The sequence below is a fragment of the Phalacrocorax aristotelis genome, chromosome 31 (genome assembly GCF_949628215.1).
Source record: "Phalacrocorax aristotelis chromosome 31, bGulAri2.1, whole genome shotgun sequence".
Classification (NCBI taxonomy): Eukaryota; Metazoa; Chordata; class Aves; order Suliformes; family Phalacrocoracidae; genus Phalacrocorax; species Phalacrocorax aristotelis.
The window spans coordinates 540,684-561,069 of record NC_134306.1 but is presented as its reverse complement, the minus strand read 5'-3'; the positions used below and the strand labels follow the sequence as shown (position 1 = coordinate 561,069).

At 57.8% G+C, this 20,386-nt stretch overlaps 1 protein-coding gene across 1 annotated transcript in view; it reads left to right on the top strand.

The window, feature by feature from the left end:
* LOC142049052 (tenascin-X-like) overlaps positions 1–20,386 on the top strand; it is a 60,127-nt gene that overhangs the window by 38,122 nt on the left and 1,619 nt on the right. The window contains 14 exon segments of the mRNA XM_075076433.1: positions 624–917; positions 1,659–1,952; positions 8,221–8,508; positions 9,088–9,375; positions 10,117–10,410; positions 11,660–11,953; positions 12,975–13,268; positions 15,549–15,842; positions 16,842–16,966; positions 17,606–17,744; positions 17,831–17,890; positions 18,009–18,160; positions 18,789–18,885; positions 19,233–19,394. Coding sequence (XP_074932534.1) covers positions 624–917; positions 1,659–1,952; positions 8,221–8,508; positions 9,088–9,375; positions 10,117–10,410; positions 11,660–11,953; positions 12,975–13,268; positions 15,549–15,842; positions 16,842–16,966; positions 17,606–17,744; positions 17,831–17,890; positions 18,009–18,160; positions 18,789–18,885; positions 19,233–19,394 — 3,075 coding nt within the window.

Genomic DNA, 20,386 nt, shown 5'->3' with positions numbered 1-20,386 from the left:
CCTGTAGTTCCCTGGATCCTGCTTCCATAAAGGAGAGGTTGATTGGATGGATCAATGGTTGAAGGGATGGTTGCCTGGATGGATGGGTGAGTGAGAGGGTGGCTGGGTAGAGGAATGGATTCATGGCCCAGTGATGGAATGGTGCACAGAGAAGTGTTGATTGGCTGGCTGGAAGCACGGCTGATTGGACAGAGAAATGGTGGGAGAGAAGGTTTCAAGGACAGGTTGAGTAAGGGATCGGTGGGTGGCTGAGAAGTGTAATTAGCAGGTAGATGAAAGAATGGATGAGGATGTGGGGGACCAAAGACCTGCCTTCCTGAGTAGATTGATGGCTGGTGAGCTGTTTGTGTGGGTGATTTGGGTGATGGAGGATGACGAGGTGGATGAATGGCAAAAAAATGGTGAGTGGAAGGAAGCATGTGTGGATGCAGGAAGGCTGCTGGGGGGAAGGGTGCTAAGGGTAGATGGAAGGAGAAGTGGGTGGATGTTAGGGTGAACCGATAACTAGAGGGGTGCTCAGTTGAGTGTATAGGTGGATGGATAGATGAATGGTTGCGATGAAAGATGGATGATGGATGTTTGGACAGATGTGTGGGTGTTTATGCTGTGTGTTCTGCCCTCAGCTGCAGCCGAGCCAGAGGAGGAACCACCACCCCAGCCAATCCTGGGAGAGCTCACGGCCTCCCAGGTCACCCCCGACTCCGTGCAGCTCGACTGGAGCGTCCCCGAGGGCACCTTTGACTCCTTCACGGTGCAGTACAGGGATGCCCAAGGCCAGCCCCAGGTGCTGCCCGTGGACGGTGGTTCACGCTCGGTGACCGTGCCTGGGCTGTCACCGTCCCGCCGCTACAAGTTCAACCTGTACGGGGTGTGGGGTCGGAAACGCCTGGGCCCCGTCTCCACCGACGCCGTCACAGGTGAGGGCACGTGCAGGGCCTGTCCGTGTCCCCACTGGGCGCTGGGTTTGCTGTGGGGCTGGAGCTCGTGGAGTAGGAACATTGCTAAGGGATTGACTTGGGGAGAGATGGAGGGATGGGCTTGTGCCTGGTCAGAGGGTGGAATGGAGGGATGGAGAATGGATTGGTGGTTGAGTAGTGTCCCCTGACTGTCACAGGTGAGGTCAGGTGCAGGGTCTGTCCGTGTCCCCTCTCGGTACTGGGTTTGTAATGTGTCAGGAGCTGGGACAGGGCTCGTGGTGGTGCCTTGGTCCTTGTGGGAAATGGGAACATGCAGGGGATGGATGGAGGGATGGGAACCTGCAGCGCTGCCTCCAGGGCTGGAAGGACAGTTTGATGGATGTTTGTTGGTAGCATGAACAGATGGATGGAAGGAAGGTTGTGCCTGTGGATGGGTGGGAGGATGGGAGTGTGGAAAGCAGTGTGATTGTTTGGTTGAACAGATGAATGCTTTGACAGACAGTTGTGTGGCAAGGTGTCTTGATGGATTAATTGCTGAATGGATGACTGGATTGATGGATGGATGGATTCGGGGGTGGAAGACTGGTTGAATCAATCAATGAATTGGAGGAAGTGAGGATGGACGGTGAGATCACAGAATGGGTGGAGTATGGATTCAGGAAGTGACTGAGGAGCAATAATGTAGATGGATGGATCGATGAGTGGATTTTTATTGCCCAGATTTTGTCATGTCTGTTGCAGCAGCAGCCGAGCCAGAGGAGGAACCACCATCCCAGCCAATCCTGGGAGAGCTCACGGCCTCCCAGGTCACCCCCGACTCCGTGCAGCTCGACTGGAGCGTCCCCGAGGGCACCTTTGACTCCTTCACGGTGCAGTACAGGGATGCCCAAGGCCAGCCCCAGGTGCTGCCCGTGGACGGTGGTTCACGCTCGGTGACCGTGCCTGGGCTGTCACCGTCGCGCCGCTACAAGTTCAACCTGTACGGGGTGTGGGGTCGGAAACGCCTGGGCCCCGTCTCCACCGACGCCGTCACAGGTGGGTGGGGTGTCGGACCACCCATGCCCTTGCTAGCCAGGGGTCGGAGTACGGCAGGAGCTGGGGCAGGGCCTGCTGAAGATCCATGGCATTTCTGGGAAGTGGGAACTTCTCTTGGGGGTTGGTGACTGTGGGGTGGGTGGATGGGCTGGGTGCAGGCAGTATAAAGGTAGTAAGGGAGGGGGAGAGAGGTGGAAGTCTGGAGACAGAGCATGATGGGGGTACGAGTGGTAGGATGAGTGTGTGGCTCATGTGGTGAGGAGATGGAGGGATGGATGGAGGGGTGGATGGAGGGATGGATGGATGGATGGATGGATGGATGGATGGATGGATGGGTGGATGGATGGATGGATGGATGGATGGATGGATGGATGGATGGATGGATGGATGATAGTGGGTGGATGGATGGATGGATGGATGGATGGATGAATAGAGGAATCGTTGTTAGGTGGTGCGATCAGAGATGGTTGGAGTATGGCTGGGTCTGCGGCAGTTTCAGAGCTGGAATGGTGGTTTTTATTGCTGGATGGAGGCACGATGCGGTGGATGGATGGAATTTGGATGGATGGATGGATGGATGGATGGATGGATGGGTGGGTTAATGGATGGAGAGATTATTATATGGACTATTGGATGAAAGAAGAATGGATGGGTGACTCCTTGCTTGGTTGGTCAAATGCATGGATACACGGATGATGGATAAACAACTGGGGGATTGTGTGTCTGTTTGTGAGCTGGATGAGTGAGTGAATGACGTTGTGGACTTGGGTTTGGATGAAAGAGTGGGTGGTTGAATGGCTGGTTACATGGATGTTGGGACGTTTGGTTGGTTGGGGATCGATGGGTGAATGGATTCAAGGAGTGACTGAAGGCAAAAGGTGTGGGTGGATGGATGCATGGATGGATGGATGGATGGATGCATGGATGGATGGATGACTGGATATATATTGCCCAGATTCTCTCCTCTCTGTTGCAGCAGCAGTGGAGCCAGTGGAGGAACCACCATCCCAGCCAATCCTGGGTGATCTCATGGCCTCCCAGGTCACCCCCGACTCTGTGCAGCTCGACTGGAGCGTCCCCGAGGGCACCTTTGACTCCTTCACGGTGCAGTACAGGGATGCCCAAGGCCAGCCCCAGGTGCTGCCCGTGGACGGTGGTTCACGCTCGGTGACCGTGCCTGGGCTGTCACCGTCCCGCCGCTACAAGTTCAACCTGTACGGGGTGTGGGGTCGGAAACGCCTGGGCCCCGTCTCCACCGACGCCGTCACAGGTGGGTGGGGTGTCGGACCACCCATGCCCTTGCTAGCCAGGGGTCGGAGTACGGCAGGAGCTGGGGCAGGGCCTGCTGAAGATCCATGGCATTTCTGGGAAGTGGGAACTTCTCTTGGGGGTTGGTGACCGTGGGGTGGGTGGATGGGCTGGGTGCAGGCAGTATAAAGGTAGTAAGGGAGGGGGAGAGAGGTGGAAGTCTGGAGACAGAGCATGATGGGGGTACAAGTGGTAGGATGAGTGTGTGGCACATGTGGTGAGGAGATGGAGGGATGTATGGATGGATGGATGGATGGATGGATGGATGGTTGGATGGATGGGTGGATGGGTGGATGGGTGGATGGATGGATGGATGGATGGATGGATGGATGGATGGATGGATGGATGGATGGATGGATGGATGGATGGATGATAGTGGGTGGTTGGTTAGGAGGTTATCCTAGAATCATAGAATTATTAAGGTTGGAAAAGACATCTAGGATCATCAAGTCCAACTGCCAAACCAACACCACCATCCCTCCTAAACCATGGCCTGAAGTGTCACGTCTACATGGTTTTTGAACATCTCCAGGGATGGTGACTCCCCCACCTCTCTGGGCAGCCTGTGCCAGGACATGACCACTACTGCAGTAAAGAAGTTGTTCCTCATATCCAATCAAAACCTCCCGTGGCAAAGCTTGAGGACGTTTCCTCTCGTCCCGTCACTGGTGACCTGGGAGCAGAGACCAACCCCCCCCCTCACTCCATCCCCTCACAGGCAGCTGCAGAGAGCGAGAAGGGCTCCACTCAGGCCCCTCTTCTCCAGGCTAAACCCCCCCACGTCCCCCAGCCGCCCCCCAGCACACTTGTGCTCCAGACCCTGCCCCAGCCCCGCTGCCCTTCTCTGGACACGCTCCAGCCCCTCCAGGCCCTTCTTGTCCCGAGGGGCCCAATCCTGAGCCCAGCATTTGAGGTGGGGCCTCCCCAGGGCCGAGCACAGGGGCCCCATCCCTGCCCGCCTCCTGCTGGCCACCCCAGTGCTGACACAAGCCCGGGGGCTGGTGGCCTCCTTGGCCACCCGGGCACTGCTGGCTCATGCCCAGCCGGCTGTCAGCCAGCACCCCCAGGGCCTTCTCCGCCGGGCACTTCCCAGCCCCTCTGCCCCAGGCCTGGGGCGTTGCCTGGGGTTGGTGTGACCCAAGGGCAGGACCCGGCACTTGACCTTGTTAAACCTCACCCTGCTGAGCTCAGCCCATGGATCCAGCCTCTCCAAGCCCCCCTGCAGAGCCTCCCTGCCCTCCAGCAGATCGACACCCCCACCCAACCTGGTGTCACCTGCAAACTGGTGCACTGAATCTCCTCATCCAGATCACTGATAAAGGTATTAAACAGCACTGAGCCCTGGGAACCCCACTCATGACCGGCCACCACCTGGATTTAGCTCCAGTCACCACAACTCTGGGCTCAGCCATCCAGCCTGTTTGTTCCCCAGCAAAGAGACCACCTGTCCAAGCCACGAGCCACCAGCTTCTCCAGGAGGATGCTGTGGGAGACAGTGTCAAAGGCTTTGCTAAAGTCCTGTTAGACACATCTGCAGCCTTTCCCTCACCCACCAGGTGGGTCACCCTGTCATAGAAGGAGATCGTGCTGGTCAGGCGGGACCTGCCTTTCCTGAAGCAGTCCTGGCTGGGCCTGATCCCCTCGTTGTCCTGCACTTGCCCGGTGAGCTCACTCAAGGTGAACCACTCCATGACCTTCCCTGGTACCGAGGTCAGGCTGACGGGCCTGTAGTTCCCTGGATCCTGCTTCCATAAAGGAGAGGTTGATTGGATGGATCAATGGTTGAAGGGATGGTTGCCTGGATGGATGGGTGAGTGAGAGGGTGGCTGGGTAGAGGAATGGATTCATGGCCCAGTGATGGAATGGTGCACAGAGAAGTGTTGATTGGCTGGCTGGAAGCACGGCTGATTGGACAGAGAAATGGTGGGAGAGAAGGTTTCAAGGACAGGTTGAGTAAGGGATCGGTGGGTGGCTGAGAAGTGTAATTAGCAGGTAGATGAAAGAATGGATGAGGATGTGGGGGACCAAAGACCTGCCTTCCTGAGTAGATTGATGGCTGGTGAGCTGTTTGTGTGGGTGATTTGGGTGATGGAGGATGACGAGGTGGATGAATGGCAAAATAATGGTGAGTGGAAGGAAGCATGTGTGGATGCAGGAAGGCTGCTGGGGGGAAGGGTGCTAAGGGTAGATGGAAGGAGAAGTGGGTGGATGTTAGGGTGAACCGATAACTAGAGGGGTGCTTAGTTGAGTGTATAGGTGGATGGAGAGATGAATGGTTGCGATGAAAGATGGATGATGGATGTTTGGACAGATGTGTGGGTGTTTATGCTGTGTGTTCTGCCCTCAGCTGCAGCCGAGCCAGAGGAGGAACCACCACCCCAGCCAATCCTGGGAGAGCTCACGGCCTCCCAGGTCACCCCCGACTCCGTGCAGCTCGACTGGAGCGTCCCCGAGGGCACCTTTGACTCCTTCACGGTGCAGTACAGGGATGCCCAAGGCCAGCCCCAGGTGCTGCCCGTGGACGGTGGTTCACGCTCGGTGACCGTGCCTGGGCTGTCACCGTCCCGCCGCTACAAGTTCAACCTGTACGGGGTGTGGGGTCGGAAACGCCTGGGCCCCGTCTCCACCGACGCCGTCACAGGTGGGTGGGGTGTCGGACCACCCATGCCCTTGCTAGCCAGGGGTCGGAGTACGGCAGGAGCTGGGGCAGGGCCTGCTGAAGATCCATGGCATTTCTGGGAAGTGGGAACTTCTCTTGGGGGTTGGTGACCGTGGGGTGGGTGGATGGGCTGGGTGCAGGCAGTATAAAGGTAGTAAGGGAGGGGGAGAGAGGTGGAAGTCTGGAGACAGAGCATGATGGGGGTACGAGTGGTAGGATGAGTGTGTGGCTCATGTGGTGAAGAGATGGATGGATGGATGGATGGATGGAGGGATGGATGGATGGATGGATGGATGGATGGATGGATGGATGGATGGATGATAGTGGGTGGTTGGTTAGGAGGTTATCCTAGAATCATAGAATTATTAAGGTTGGAAAAGACATCTAGGATCATCAAGTCCAACTGCCAAACCAACACCACCATCCCTCCTAAACCATGGCCTGAAGTGTCACGTCTACATGGTTTTTGAACATCTCCAGGGATGGTGACTCCCCCACCTCTCTGGGCAGCCTGTGCCAGGACATGACCACTACTGCAGTAAAGAAGTTGTTCCTCATATCCAATCAAAACCTCCCGTGGCAAAGCTTGAGGACATTTCCTCTCGTCCCGTCACTGGTGACCTGGGAGCAGAGACCAACCCCCCCCCTCACTCCATCCCCTCACAGGCAGCTGCAGAGAGCGAGAAGGGCTCCCCTCAGCCTCCCCTTCTCCAGGCTAAACCCCCCCAGCCCCCTCAGCCGCCCCCCAGCACACTTGTGCTCCAGACCCTGCCCCAGCCCCGCTGCCCTTCTCTGGACACGCTCCAGCCCCTCCAGGCCCTTCTTGTCCCGAGGGGCCCAAACCTGAGCCCAGCATTCGAGGTGGGGCCTCCCCAGGGCCGAGCACAGGGGCCCCATCCCTGCCCGGCCCCTCCTGGCCACCCCAGTGCTGACACAAGCCCGGGGGCTGGTGGCCTCCTTGGCCACCCGGGCACTGCTGGCTCATGCCCAGCCGGCTGTCAGCCAGCACCCCCAGGGCCTTCTCCGCCGGGCACTTCCCAGCCCCTCTGCCCCAGGCCTGGGGCGTTGCCTGGGGTTGGTGTCACCCAAGGGCAGGACCCAGCACTTGACCTTGTTAAACCTCACCCTGTTGAGCTCAGCCCATCGATGCGGCCTGTCCAGGTCCCTCTGTAGGGCCTTCCTGCCTTCCAGCAGATCGACACCCCCACCCAACCTGGTGTCATCTACAAACTGGTGCACTGAATCTCCTCATCCAGATCACTGATAAAGGTATTAAACAGCACTGAGCCCTGGGAACCCCACTCATGACCGGCCACCACCTGGATTTAGCTCCAGTCACCACAACTCTGGGCTCAGCCATCCAGCCTGTTTGTTCCCCAGCAAAGAGTCTACCCGTCCAAGCCACGAGCCACCAGCTTCTCCAGGAGGATGCTGTGGGAGACAGTGTCAAAGGCTTTGCTAAAGTCCTGTTAGACACATCTGCAGCCTTTCCCTCACCCACCAGGTGGGTCACCCTGTCATAGAAGGAGATCGTGCTGGTCAGGCGGGACCTGCCTTTCCTGAAGCAGTCCTGGCTGGGCCTGATCCCCTCGTTGTCCTGCACTTGCCCGGTGAGCTCACTCAAGGTGAACCACTCCATGACCTTCCCTGGTACCGAGGTCAGGCTGACGGGCCTGTAGTTCCCTGGATCCTGCTTCCATAAAGGAGAGGTTGATTGGATGGATCAATGGTTGAAGGGATGGTTGCCTGGATGGATGGGTGAGTGAGAGGGTGGCTGGGTAGAGGAATGGATTCATGGCCCAGTGATGGAATGGTGCACAGAGAAGTGTTGATTGGCTGGCTGGAAGCACGGCTGATTGGACAGAGAAATGGTGGGAGAGAAGGTTTCAAGGACAGGTTGAGTAAGGGATCGGTGGGTGGCTGAGAAGTGTAATTAGCAGGTAGATGAAAGAATGGATGAGGATGTGGGGGACCAAAGACCTGCCTTCCTGAGTAGATTGATGGCTGGTGAGCTGTTTGTGTGGGTGATTTGGGTGATGGAGGATGACGAGGTGGATGAATGGCAAAATAATGGTGAGTGGAAGGAAGCATGTGTGGATGCAGGAAGGCTGCTGGGGGGAAGGGTGCTAAGGGTAGATGGAAGGAGAAGTGGGTGGATGTTAGGGTGAACCGATAACTAGAGGGGTGCTTAGTTGAGTGTATAGGTGGATGGATAGATGAATGGTTGCGATGAAAGATGGATGATGGATGTTTGGACAGATGTGTGGGTGTTTATGCTGTGTGTTCTGCCCTCAGCTGCAGCCGAGCCAGAGGAGGAACCACCATCCCAGCCAATCCTGGGCGAGCTCACGGCCTCCCAGGTCACCCCCGACTCCGTGCAGCTCGACTGGAACGTCCCCGAGGGCACCTTTGACTCCTTCACGGTGCAGTACAGGGATGCCCAAGGCCAGCCCCAGGTGCTGCCCGTGGACGGTGGTTCACGCTCGGTGACCGTGCCTGGGCTGTCACCGTCCCGCCGCTACAAGTTCAACCTGTACGGGGTGTGGGGTCGGAAACGCCTGGGCCCCGTCTCCACCGACGCCGTCACAGGTGAGGGCACGTGCAGGGCCTGTCCGTGTCCTCTTTGGGTGCTGGGTTTGAGTGTGTCAGGAGCTGGGACAGGGCTCATGGTGGTGCCTTGGGACTGTTGGGAAATGGGAACGCTCAGGGCATGGATGGAGGGATGTTACCATGCAGCGCTGGAGGGATGGAAGGACAGGCTGATGGATGGATGTTTGTTGGTTGGACGAATGGATAAGTGCAAGGAATATTGTTTGTGTGATGGGATGGAGGGTGGAAAGTGGAATGATTGTTGGGTTGAAGACGTGAATGGCTGGAGAGATGCTTTTGTACCTAAGTGTCTTGGATAAACGGCTGAATGTGTGAATGGATGGATGGATGGATGGGTGGGTGGGTGGATGGATCGATGGATGGGTGGTTACAGGTTGATGGAGGCCTAACAGTATGGTTGGTGATTGAAGGTTCATGGGTGGAATGGATTTAAGAAGTGACTGAAGAGCAAAGAAATAGACAGATGATTGGATGGATGGATGGATGGTTGGATATATGGATGGATGGATGGATGACTGAATTTTCTTGCCTGGATTCTCTCCTCTCTTGCAGCTGCAGCCGAGCCAGAGGAGGAACCACCATCCCAGCCAATCCTGGGAGAGCTCACGGCCTCCCAGGTCACCCCCGACTCCGTGCAGCTCGACTGGAGCGTCCCCGAGGGCACCTTTGACTCCTTCACGGTGCAGTACAGGGATGCCCAAGGCCAGCCCCAGGTGCTGCCCGTGGACGGTGGTTCACGCTCGGTGACCGTGCCTGGGCTGTCACCGTCCCGCCGCTACAAGTTCAACCTGTACGGGGTGTGGGGTCGGAAACGCCTGGGCCCCGTCTCCACCGACGCCGTCACAGGTGAGGGCACGTGCAGGGCCTGTCCGTGTCCCCACTGGGCGCTGGGTTTGCTGTGGGGCTGGAGCTCGTGGAGTAGGAACATTGCTAAGGGATTGACTTGGGGAGAGATGGAGGGATGGGCTTGTGCCTGGTCAGAGGGTGGAATGGAGGGATGGAGAATGGATTGGCGGTTGAGTAGTGTCCCCTGACTGTCACAGGTGAGGTCAGGTGCAGGGTCTGTCCGTGTCCCCTCTCGGTACTGGGTTTGTAATGTGTCAGGAGCTGGGACAGGGCTCGTGGTGGTGCCTTGGTCCTTGTGGGAAATGGGAACATGCAGGGGATGGATGGAGGGATGGGAACCTGCAGCGCTGCCTCCAGGGCTGGAAGGACAGTTTGATGGATGTTTGTTGGTAGCATGAACAGATGGATGGAAGGAAGGTTGTGCCTGTGGATGGGTGGGAGGATGGGAGTGTGGAAAGCAGTGTGATTGTTTGGTTGAACAGATGAATGCTTTGACAGACAGTTGTGTGGCAAGGTGTCTTGATGGATTAATTGCTGAATGGATGACTGGATTGATGGATGGATGGATTCGGGGGTGGAAGACTGGTTGAATCAATCAATGAATTGGAGGAAGTGAGGATGGACGGTGAGATCACAGAATGGGTGGAGTATGGATTCAGGAAGTGACTGAGGAGCAATAATGTAGATGGACGGATCGATGAGTGGATTTTTATTGCCCAGATTTTGTCATGTCTGTTGCAGCAGCAGCCGAGCCAGAGGAGGAACCACCATCCCAGCCAATCCTGGGAGAGCTCACGGCCTCCCAGGTCACCCCCGACTCCGTGCAGCTCGACTGGAGCGTCCCCGAGGGCACCTTTGACTCCTTCACGGTGCAGTACAGGGATGCCCAAGGCCAGCCCCAGGTGCTGCCCATGGACGGTGGTTCACGCTCGGTGACCGTGCCTGGGCTGTCACCGTCCCGCCGCTACAAGTTCAACCTGTACGGGGTGTGGGGTCGGAAACGCCTGGGCCCCGTCTCCACCGACGCCGTCACAGGTGAGGGCATGTGCAGGGCCTCTTCATGTCCCTGTGGGTGCTGTGGTGGATGTAGGCCATGAGCTTGGGCAGGGTCTGCCCTCAGTGTGTTTGTCCTCTTGGTAAATGGGAATGTCTTTTGTGTGATGGCTGTGTTGTTGGGATGGGAGCATGCAAGTTTGGAGGTATGGAGGGACAGATGGATGGATGAAATTATCAATGGATGCTTAGAAGTATGGGTGTGTAAATGGGTGGGTGGATAACTGATTACGGGAAGGATGGAGGGAGCATTGGGTAGATGAATCTTTGTTTTCTTGACGGATGGAAGGACGGACTGATTTCTATGCTTCTCTTCATTTCAGCCCCAGCTCCACAAGAGGAAGAACCACTGTCCCTGCCCCAGCTGGGCGAGCTCACGGCCTCCTATGTCAGCTCAGACTCCATCCAGCTGGAGTGGAGCGTCCCCAAGGGCAACTTTGACTCCTTCACGGTGCAGTACAGGGATACCCAAGGCCAGCCCCAGGTGCTGCCCATGGACGGTGGTTCACGCTCGGTGACCGTGCCTGGGCTGTCACCGTCCCACCGCTACAATTTCTACCTGTACGGGGTGTTGGGGCAGAAACGTGTGGGCCCCGTCTCCCTTGACACCATCACCGGTGAGAGCGTGTGCTGCATCCGTGCATGTTCCCTTTGGGTGATGGGGTGGACCATGGCAGGAGCTTGAGCAGGGCTTATCCTCGTCCCTTGAGCCTGGTGGGGAGTGTGAACATCCCTTGGGTGCTGACTGGGGAGTGGTTGGAGGGAAGGGAGTATTCATGGGTGGATGGATGTATGGACAGTTTAGTGGCAATATGTTTGATGATGGATGGATGGATGGATGGATGGATGGATGGATGGATGGATGGATGGATGGATAGTTGTTTGGATGGACAGATGGATTAAAGGTTGGAAGGTTGGGTCAGTGATGGATGGAGGGATGGCTTGGATCATGCAAGGATGAAGGGATTGGAGGATATTAACGGTGGAGAGTTTATTGTTTGGATGAATGGCACAGATGAATGGTGGGATGGTTGTTGGCATGGTGGCATGGATGGATGGATGGATGGATGGATGGATGGATGGGCGGAGGAATGGTGGTGTAGATGGATGGATGGATAAAGGTGCATGGAGGATGGATGCATGGTTAGATGAGTGTTTGGCTGGTTGTTGAGCAGATGGATGGGAGGATGTGTCGGTGTTTGTGCCCCGCATTGTGTCCTCTCCCTTGCAGCCCCAGCTCCACGAAAGGAGGAACCACCGTCCCAGCCAATCCTGGGCGAGCTCACAGCCCCTCATGTCACCCCCGACTCCGTGCAGCTCGACTGGAGCGTCCCCGAGGGCACCTTTGACTCCTTCACGGTGCAGTACAGGGATGCCCAAGGCCAGCCCCAGGTGCTGCCCGTGGACGGTGGTTCACGCTCGGTGACCGTGCCTGGGCTGTCACCGTCCCGCCGCTACAAGTTCAACCTGTACGGGGTGTGGGGTCGGAAACGCCTGGGCCCCGTCTCCACCGACGCCGTCACAGGTGAGGGCACGTGCAGGGCCTGTCCGTGTCCTCTTTGGGTGCTGGGTTTGAGTGTGTCAGGAGCTGGGACAGGGCTCGTGGTGGTGCCTTGGGACTGTTGGGAAATGGGAACGCTCAGGGCATGGATGGAGGGATGTTACCATGCAGCGCTGGAGGGATGGAAGGACAGGCTGATGGATGGATGTTTGTTGGTTGGACGAATGGATAAGTGCAAAGAAGATTGTTTGTGTGGTGGGATGGAGGGTGGAAAGTGGAATGATTTTTGGGTTGAAGAGTTGAATGAATTCACAGACAGTTGTATGCAAGGTATCTTGATGGATTGATGGCTGAATACGTGATTGGATGGATGGATGGATGGATGGATGGATGGATGGACGGGTGGACGGGTGGACGGATGGATGGACGGATGGACGGATGGATGGACGGATGGATGGATGGATGACTGGATGGATGGATGGATGGATGACTGGATGGATGGATGGATGGATGGATGACTGCAAGGCTGGGTGAATTTCCTGATGAATAGAGGAATCGTTGTTAGGTGGTGCGACCAGAGATAGTTGGAGTATGGCTGGGTCTGCGGCAGTTTCAGAGCTGGAATGGTGGTTTTAATTGCTGGATGGAGGCACAATGGGTTGGATGGATGGAATTTGGCTGGATGGATGGATGGGTGGGTTAATGGATGGAGAGATTATTATATGGACTATTGGATGAAAGAAGAATGGATGGGTGACTCCTTACTTGGTTGCTCTGATGCATAGATACACGGATGATGGATAAACAACTGGGGGATTGTGTGTCTGTTTGTGAGCTGGATGAGTGAGTGAATGACGTTGTGGACTTGGGTTTGGATGAAAGAGTGGGTGGTTGAATGGCTGGTTACATGGATGTTGGGACAGTTGGTTGGTTGGAGATTGATGGGTGAATGGATTCAAGGAGTGACTGAAGGCAAAAGTTGTGGGTGGATGGATGGATGGATGAGTGGATTTTTATCGCCCAGAGTATCCTCACTCTGTTGCAGCAGCAGCCGAGCCAGAGGAGGAACCACCATCCCAGCCAATCCTGGGAGAGCTCACGGCCTCCCAGGTCACCCCCGACTCCGTGCAGCTCGACTGGAGCGTCCCCGAGGGCACCTTTGACTCCTTCACGGTGCAGTACAGGGATGCCCAAGGCCAGCCCCAGGTGCTGCCCGTGGACGGTGGTTCACGCTCGGTGACCGTGCCTGGGCTGTCACCGTCCCGCCGCTACAAGTTCAACCTGTACGGGGTGTGGGGTCGGAAACGCCTGGGCCCCATCTCCACCGACGCCGTCACAGGTGAGGGCACGTGCGGGGCCTGTCCGTGTCCCCACTGGGCACTGGGTTTGCTGTGGGGCTGGAGCTCGTGGAGTAGGAACATTGCTAAGGGATTGACTTGGGGAGAGATGGAGGGATGGGCTTGTGCCTGGTCAGAGGGTGGAATGGAGGGATGGAGAATGGATTGGTGGTTGAGTAGTGTCCCCTGACTGTCACAGGTGAGGTCAGGTGCAGGGTCTGTCCGTGTCCCCTCTCGGTACTGGGTTTGTAATGTGTCAGGAGCTGGGACAGGGCTCGTGGTGGTGCCTTGGTCCTTGTGGGAAATGGGAACATGCAGGGGATGGATGGAGGGATGGGAACCTGCAGCGCTGCCTCCAGGGCTGGAAGGACAGTTTGATGGATGTTTGTTGGTAGCATGAACAGATGGATGGAAGGAAGGTTGTGCCTGTGGATGGGTGGGAGGATGGGAGTGTGGAAAGCAGTGTGATTGTTTGGTTGAACAGATGAATGCTTTGACAGACAGTTGTGTGGCAAGGTGTCTTGATGGATTAATTGCTGAATGGATGACTGGATTGATGGATGGATGGATTCGGGGGTGGAAGACTGGTTGAATCAATCAATGAATTGGAGGAAGTGAGGATGGACGGTGAGATCACAGAATGGGTGGAGTATGGATTCAGGAAGTGACTGAGGAGCAATAATGTAGATGGACGGATCGATGAGTGGATTTTTATTGCCCAGATTTTGTCATGTCTGTTGCAGCAGCAGCCGAGCCAGAGGAGGAACCACCATCCCAGCCAATCCTGGGAGAGCTCACGGCCTCCCAGGTCACCCCCGACTCCGTGCAGCTCGACTGGAGCGTCCCCGAGGGCACCTTTGACTCCTTCACGGTGCAGTACAGGGATGCCCAAGGCCAGCCCCAGGTGCTGCCCATGGACGGTGGTTCACGCTCGGTGACCGTGCCTGGGCTGTCACCGTCCCGCCGCTACAAGTTCAACCTGTACGGGGTGTGGGGTCGGAAACGCCTGGGCCCCGTCTCCACCGACGCCGTCACAGGTGAGGGCATGTGCAGGGCCTCTTCATGTCCCTGTGGGTGCTGTGGTGGATGTAGGCCATGAGCTTGGGCAGGGTCTGCCCTCAGTGTGTTTGTCCTCTTGGTAAATGGGAATGTCTTTTGTGTGATGGCTGTGTTGTTGGGATGGGAGCATGCAAGTTTGGAGGTATGGAGGGACAGATGGATGGATGAAATTATCAATGGATGCTTAGAAGTATGGGTGTGTAAATGGGTGGGTGGATAACTGATTACGGGAAGGATGGAGGGAGCATTGGGTAGATGAATCTTTGTTTTCTTGACGGATGGAAGGACGGACTGATTTCTATGCTTCTCTTCATTTCAGCCCCAGCTCCACAAGAGGAAGAACCACTGTCCCTGCCCCAGCTGGGCGAGCTCACGGCCTCCTATGTCAGCTCAGACTCCATCCAGCTGGAGTGGAGCGTCCCCAAGGGCAACTTTGACTCCTTCACGGTGCAGTACAGGGATACCCAAGGCCAGCCCCAGGTGCTGCCCATGGACGGTGGTTCACGCTCGGTGACCGTGCCTGGGCTGTCACCGTCCCACCGCTACAATTTCTACCTGTACGGGGTGTTGGGGCAGAAACGTGTGGGCCCCGTCTCCCTTGACACCATCACCGGTGAGAGCGTGTGCTGCATCCGTGCATGTTCCCTTTGGGTGATGGGGTGGACCATGGCAGGAGCTTGAGCAGGGCTTATCCTCGTCCCTTGAGCCTGGTGGGGAGTGTGAACATCCCTTGGGTGCTGACTGGGGAGTGGTTGGAGGGAAGGGAGTATTCATGGGTGGATGGATGTATGGACAGTTTAGTGGCAATATGTTTGATGATGGATGGATGGATGGATGGATGGATGGATGGATGGATGGATGGATGGATAGTTGTTTGGATGGACAGATGGATTAAAGGTTGGAAGGTTGGGTCAGTGATGGATGGAGGGATGGCTTGGATCATGCAAGGATGAAGGGATTGGAGGATATTAACGGTGGAGAGTTTATTGTTTGGATGAATGGCACAGATGAATGGTGGGATGGTTGTTGGCATGGTGGCATGGATGGATGGATGGATGGATGGATGGATGGATGGGCGGAGGAATGGTGGTGTAGATGGATGGATGGATAAAGGTGCATGGAGGATGGATGCATGGTTAGATGAGTGTTTGGCTGGTTGTTGAGCAGATGGATGGGAGGATGTGTCGGTGTTTGTGCCCCGCATTGTGTCCTCTCCCTTGCAGCCCCAGCTCCACGAAAGGAGGAACCACCGTCCCAGCCAATCCTGGGCGAGCTCACAGCCCCTCATGTCACCCCCGACTCCGTGCAGCTCGACTGGAGCGTCCCCGAGGGCACCTTTGACTCCTTCACGGTGCAGTACAGGGATGCCCAAGGCCAGCCCCAGGTGCTGCCCGTGGACGGTGGTTCACGCTCGGTGACCGTGCCTGGGCTGTCACCGTCCCGCCGCTACAAGTTCAACCTGTACGGGGTGTGGGGTCGGAAACGCCTGGGCCCCGTCTCCACCGACGCCGTCACAGGTGAGGGCACGTGCAGGGACCATTTCTCTGTTCCCTTTGGGTGCTGGGTTTGGGGTGGTGGCAGGAGCTAAGACAGGGCCCTTCCTGGTCCCTTGGGTCTTGTGGGAACTGGGAACATCTCCTGGGTGCTAACAGGGGTGTGGATGATGGGACTGGTGCATGCAAGGTTTTTGGAGTGGTGATTGGGTGGATGGATGACTGGGTGGAAGGAAAGAAGGAACCTGCTTCTGTGATGCTTTGGCGGTTTGGATGCCTGGATGGGTCTTTGGCAGGCGGAATCCATAGACTTGTGGGAAATGGGAACAAATTATTGGCACGAAGTGTGGGATTGATGGAGGGATGGAGAGACAGATTGATGGATGTGTGGAGAATGGAAGGATGGATTGATGGATGGGTGGGCACTTGGTTGGTTGAATGGGTGGAAAGGGAAGGTTGGTTGGACAGATGGATGGACGATGGAGGGTTGGATGGATGATGGGGTGGATGGAAGGATGGATGGATGGATGGTTGGGTAGAGTGGTGTAGTCATGGGCAGAGGAATGTGTGGGTAGATGGACAGGCACATGGCTCTGGAGGAGGTGCAGCATGGATGGATGGGAGATGGGTGCATGAAAAGATGGATGTGCGGTGACTTGGATGGGTGGTTTGATGGGTGGTGGGTGGTGGTTGAAAAGATATGTAGGCGGTTTTATGGATGGAGGGCTCATTGGCTGGTTAGATGGTTGATGGATGGATGGATGGATGGAGACAGTTGGATGGTTGGAGCAATGGTGTACTGGAGTCCTGGGTGGGGTGTCCCTGGCAGGGAGAGTCTCCTAGGGGCTGTGGGTGGGGGACACTGCATTGCTGTGGGTGGTGTGGGAGTGTGGGATTCCATGGGCTGTTCTGTTGGGTTGGGGAGGAATATGGTGGTCAGATGTGGGGGTTCTCTGACTGCCCACTGGGGAGCGGTCATTGGGTGGTTTGGGGGTTCAGTGACCTTGCCCCTCCCCTGAGCAGGTGCCCCAGGGACCATCTGGGTGGGGACTGTGTGGCCCCGCAGCGCCCGGCTGCACTGGGTGCCCCCACGCGCCGCCCCTGATGGCTACGATCTTGTCTATGGCCCCCCTGGAGGACCCCAGCAGGTAACACCCCCACCCAAGCACCCCAAAACTCCAGAACCCCACTGGCGACCCCAGTATTCCTTGCCAGATTCCAATACCCCTCCACAGACCCCAGTAATCCCTATGGGACCCCAATCCTCTCCTGTGCTCCCCAAATTTCCTTCTAGGACCCCAGTACACCCCAGGGACACCATTAACCCCTTGAGAACCCCACTAACCCCCAGGAGCACCCCAAAATGCCTGGTGGGACACACAATACTCCCTTAGGGCACCCTAACACCCCCCTGAGACCTAAATAAGCCCCTGGGGACCCCAATAATGTGCTGGGGACCCCAAGACCACAATACACCATGGGGACCCCAATAATGTCCTGGGAGACCCCCAGTAATAACCTGGAGGGCTCCAATAACAGCCAGGGGACACCAATATTCTGTGTGGGACTCCAGTACCAAACCAGGGACGCCAATAATTCCTTGGAGACTCCAATATTCCTTTTAGGACTCAGATAAAACCTTAGGGACGCCAATAAACCCTTGGGGGCCCCAATATCCCACCGTGCACCCCAATATCCCTTGTGGGACCCCTAATACTCCCCAGTAACACCAGGGGGACCCCAATAATGTCACAGGAGACACCAATAACCCTCTGTGCCCCCCCTAGACGCTGCACTTACCCCCCAAGGTGACATCCCATCAGCTGTGGGGCCTGGAGCCAGCAGGGCGCTATGGGGTGCAGCTGTGGGGCCGGGGGGGACACCCCCCCGTCAGCCCGCTGCAAACCTCCTTCGACACCCGTGAGCCAGACACCTGGGTCCCTGGGAGGGGGGAGGGGGTACCCAGACACCTGGGTCCGTGGGGGGGGGTAGGGGTGCTGCATCCTTGGGTGGGGGGCACCCAGACACATGGGTCCTTGGGTGGGGGGCACCCGTCTGCCTGGCCCCTGGGTGCTGGGTCCCTGGCTGGGGTGGGCACCCGGACACCTGGGTCCTCAGAACTCTATTGGGTGACTTAGGGGTGTCCCCGGATGCCTGGGTCCCCACAGCCCCACCCCTCCCCCACTCCAGCTCCCCTCCCACACCCGCATCCCCGGGACTGCGCCGAGGAGCAGCTGAATGGGCCAGGGCCTTCACGTGAGACCCTCATCTTCCTCGGGGGAGACCCCCGGAGACCCCTGCGCGTCTTTTGCGACATGGAGACCGATGGCGGCGGCTGGCTGGTGGGGCAACTGGGGAAAAGTGGGCGGCACTGGGGGACACTGGGGGACACTGGGAAGGGTTGGATAGCTTCTATAGGAGGTTATGGGGGATTTGTGTGGGAACTGGGGGTCTTGGTGGGCAATAGGAGGTCTTGGGGGGCATTGGGGGTGGGGGGGGAACTGGGAGGCACTGGGAGGGTGTGGAGGGTGTGGCGTGGTGGGATATGGGTGGATATGGGGTCTCGAGGGAAGTGGGGTTCTTGGGGAGCAAAAGGGGAAGCAGGGGGCACTGGGGGGCACTGGGAGGCACTGGGAGGGGCTGGGGAGGTCATATGGGTGGGTATTGGAGGTTATGGTTTTTTCTTATGGGGGGCAGTGGGGTGCATGGGGGTGCAATATGGGGCCTGGGGTCACTGGGGGGGAAATGGGAGGCACTGGGAGGGGCTGGGTGGTAGTATAGGGGGTATTTGGGGGTTTTATGGGTTGCAATGAGGGGCAATGAGGGGGAGTCTGAGGGTCGGTGGGGGTCATGGGGGTCAATAGTGTTTCCTGGGGGCCACTGGGGGAGTCTGTGGGGAAACGGGTGTTCTGGGGGTCTCTATGTGGTCAATGGGGGGGTGTTGGGACCCCCCTGACCCCCCCACCCCAGGTGTTCCAGCGCCGCCAGGATGGGGGCACCGATTTCTGGCGGGGGTGGGATGCCTACGCCCACGGCTTCGGCAACGTCACCGGGGAGTTCTGGCTGGGTGAGGACCCCGGCATCGGGGTGGGTCCCAGGGGTGGGGGCGGACTTGGGGACACCCTGATGTCTGGGATAGGGGACCCAGGCATCCAGGTGGGACCCAGCAGTTTTTTGGGGGATGCAGACATCCAGGTGGGCTTGGGTGGGTGACCAAAGAGGAGACCCAGGTGTCCGGGTGGGCTCCAGGGCAGGGACCAAGGCATCTGGGTGGGCACAGGTGGGTGTTTGGAGGGGACCCAGGCGCCCAGGTGGGCATGGGTGGGTGACCAGGGGGGACCCAGGCATCTGGGTGGGCTCCAGGGAGGGACCCAGGCATCCAGGCAGTGGCCGGACTCAGGCGTGGGGGCGCAGGGAACGAGGCGCTGCACGCGCTGACAGCGAGGACCCCCATGGAGCTGCGGGTGGACCTCCGCACCCCGTGGGACGCCGCCTTCGCCCGCTACCGTGACTTTGCCGTCGCCGGGCCCGAGGAGCATTACCGCCTGCACCTCGGTGCCTACAGCGGCACTGCTGGTATGGGAGGTGCTGGAGGGGCTCTGGAGGGGTCCTGGGGGTCCTGAGGCGGGCTTGGGGTTCGTGAGGGGTCTTGGGAGGTCCTGAGAGGTGGCTGGGGTGGTGCTGAACGGACCAGCCCTTCTGGGGGATGCTGGCTGGTTCTGAAGGGGCCTTGGGGGGTTCCTGGACATGCCTGGGTGTGTCTTGGAGGGATATTTGGGGGTCCTGAGGGGTCTTGGCTGTCCCTGGGGGATCTTGGGGGGTCTTTTGGCCCATGAGGGAGTCTTGAGGGGGATTGTGAGTCCTGAGGAGGTCCTGGAGGGTCCTGAGGGGGTGTTGAGAGACCCTTGGTTCAAGAGTTCTGGGGGGTCTTGGGGGTCTCTTGGCCCAGGAAGAGGGTCCAGGGGGGCTCCTGGAGAGGTCCCAAGGTGTCTGGGGGGGCTCTCGAGGGGTGTTGTGGGTCCTGATGTGTCTTGGATGAGTTTCAGAGGGTCCTGAGGGAATCTTGGGAGGTCCTGGAGGGATCTTTGGGAAATCCTAGAAGGGTCTTAGGGTGGTCCTGGGGGTTCCTTGGCCCATGGGGGAGTCTTTGAGGTGTCTTGGGGGAACTGAGGGAGGCTTGGAGTGTCCTGGAGTGGGGAGGGGATCTTATGGTGTCCTGAGGGTGTGTGGGGTGCCTAAGGAGGTGTTGGGGGTCCCTTGGCCCATGAAGAGGATCTCTGGGGGACCCCAGGGGGTCTTGAGTGGTTCAGGGTGGAGGTTGGTGGGTCGTGACGGTGCCTTGGGGGTCCCTTGGCCTGTCAATGGGGAGGTCCTGGAGGGGTTCCAGCATGGTCCTGAAGGGGCCTCTTGCTCCATGGAGGGAGCCTGTGGGGGGTTGCGGGGGTGGTGGGGGTCTCCCACCCTGGGGAGGGTGTCCCTGGTGGCTTCCAGGGGGTTCTTAGGGTTCTCCGGACCATATGGGGGACCCTGTGGGTACGTGGGGGGGTTGGTGTGGGTCCCGGGGGTGT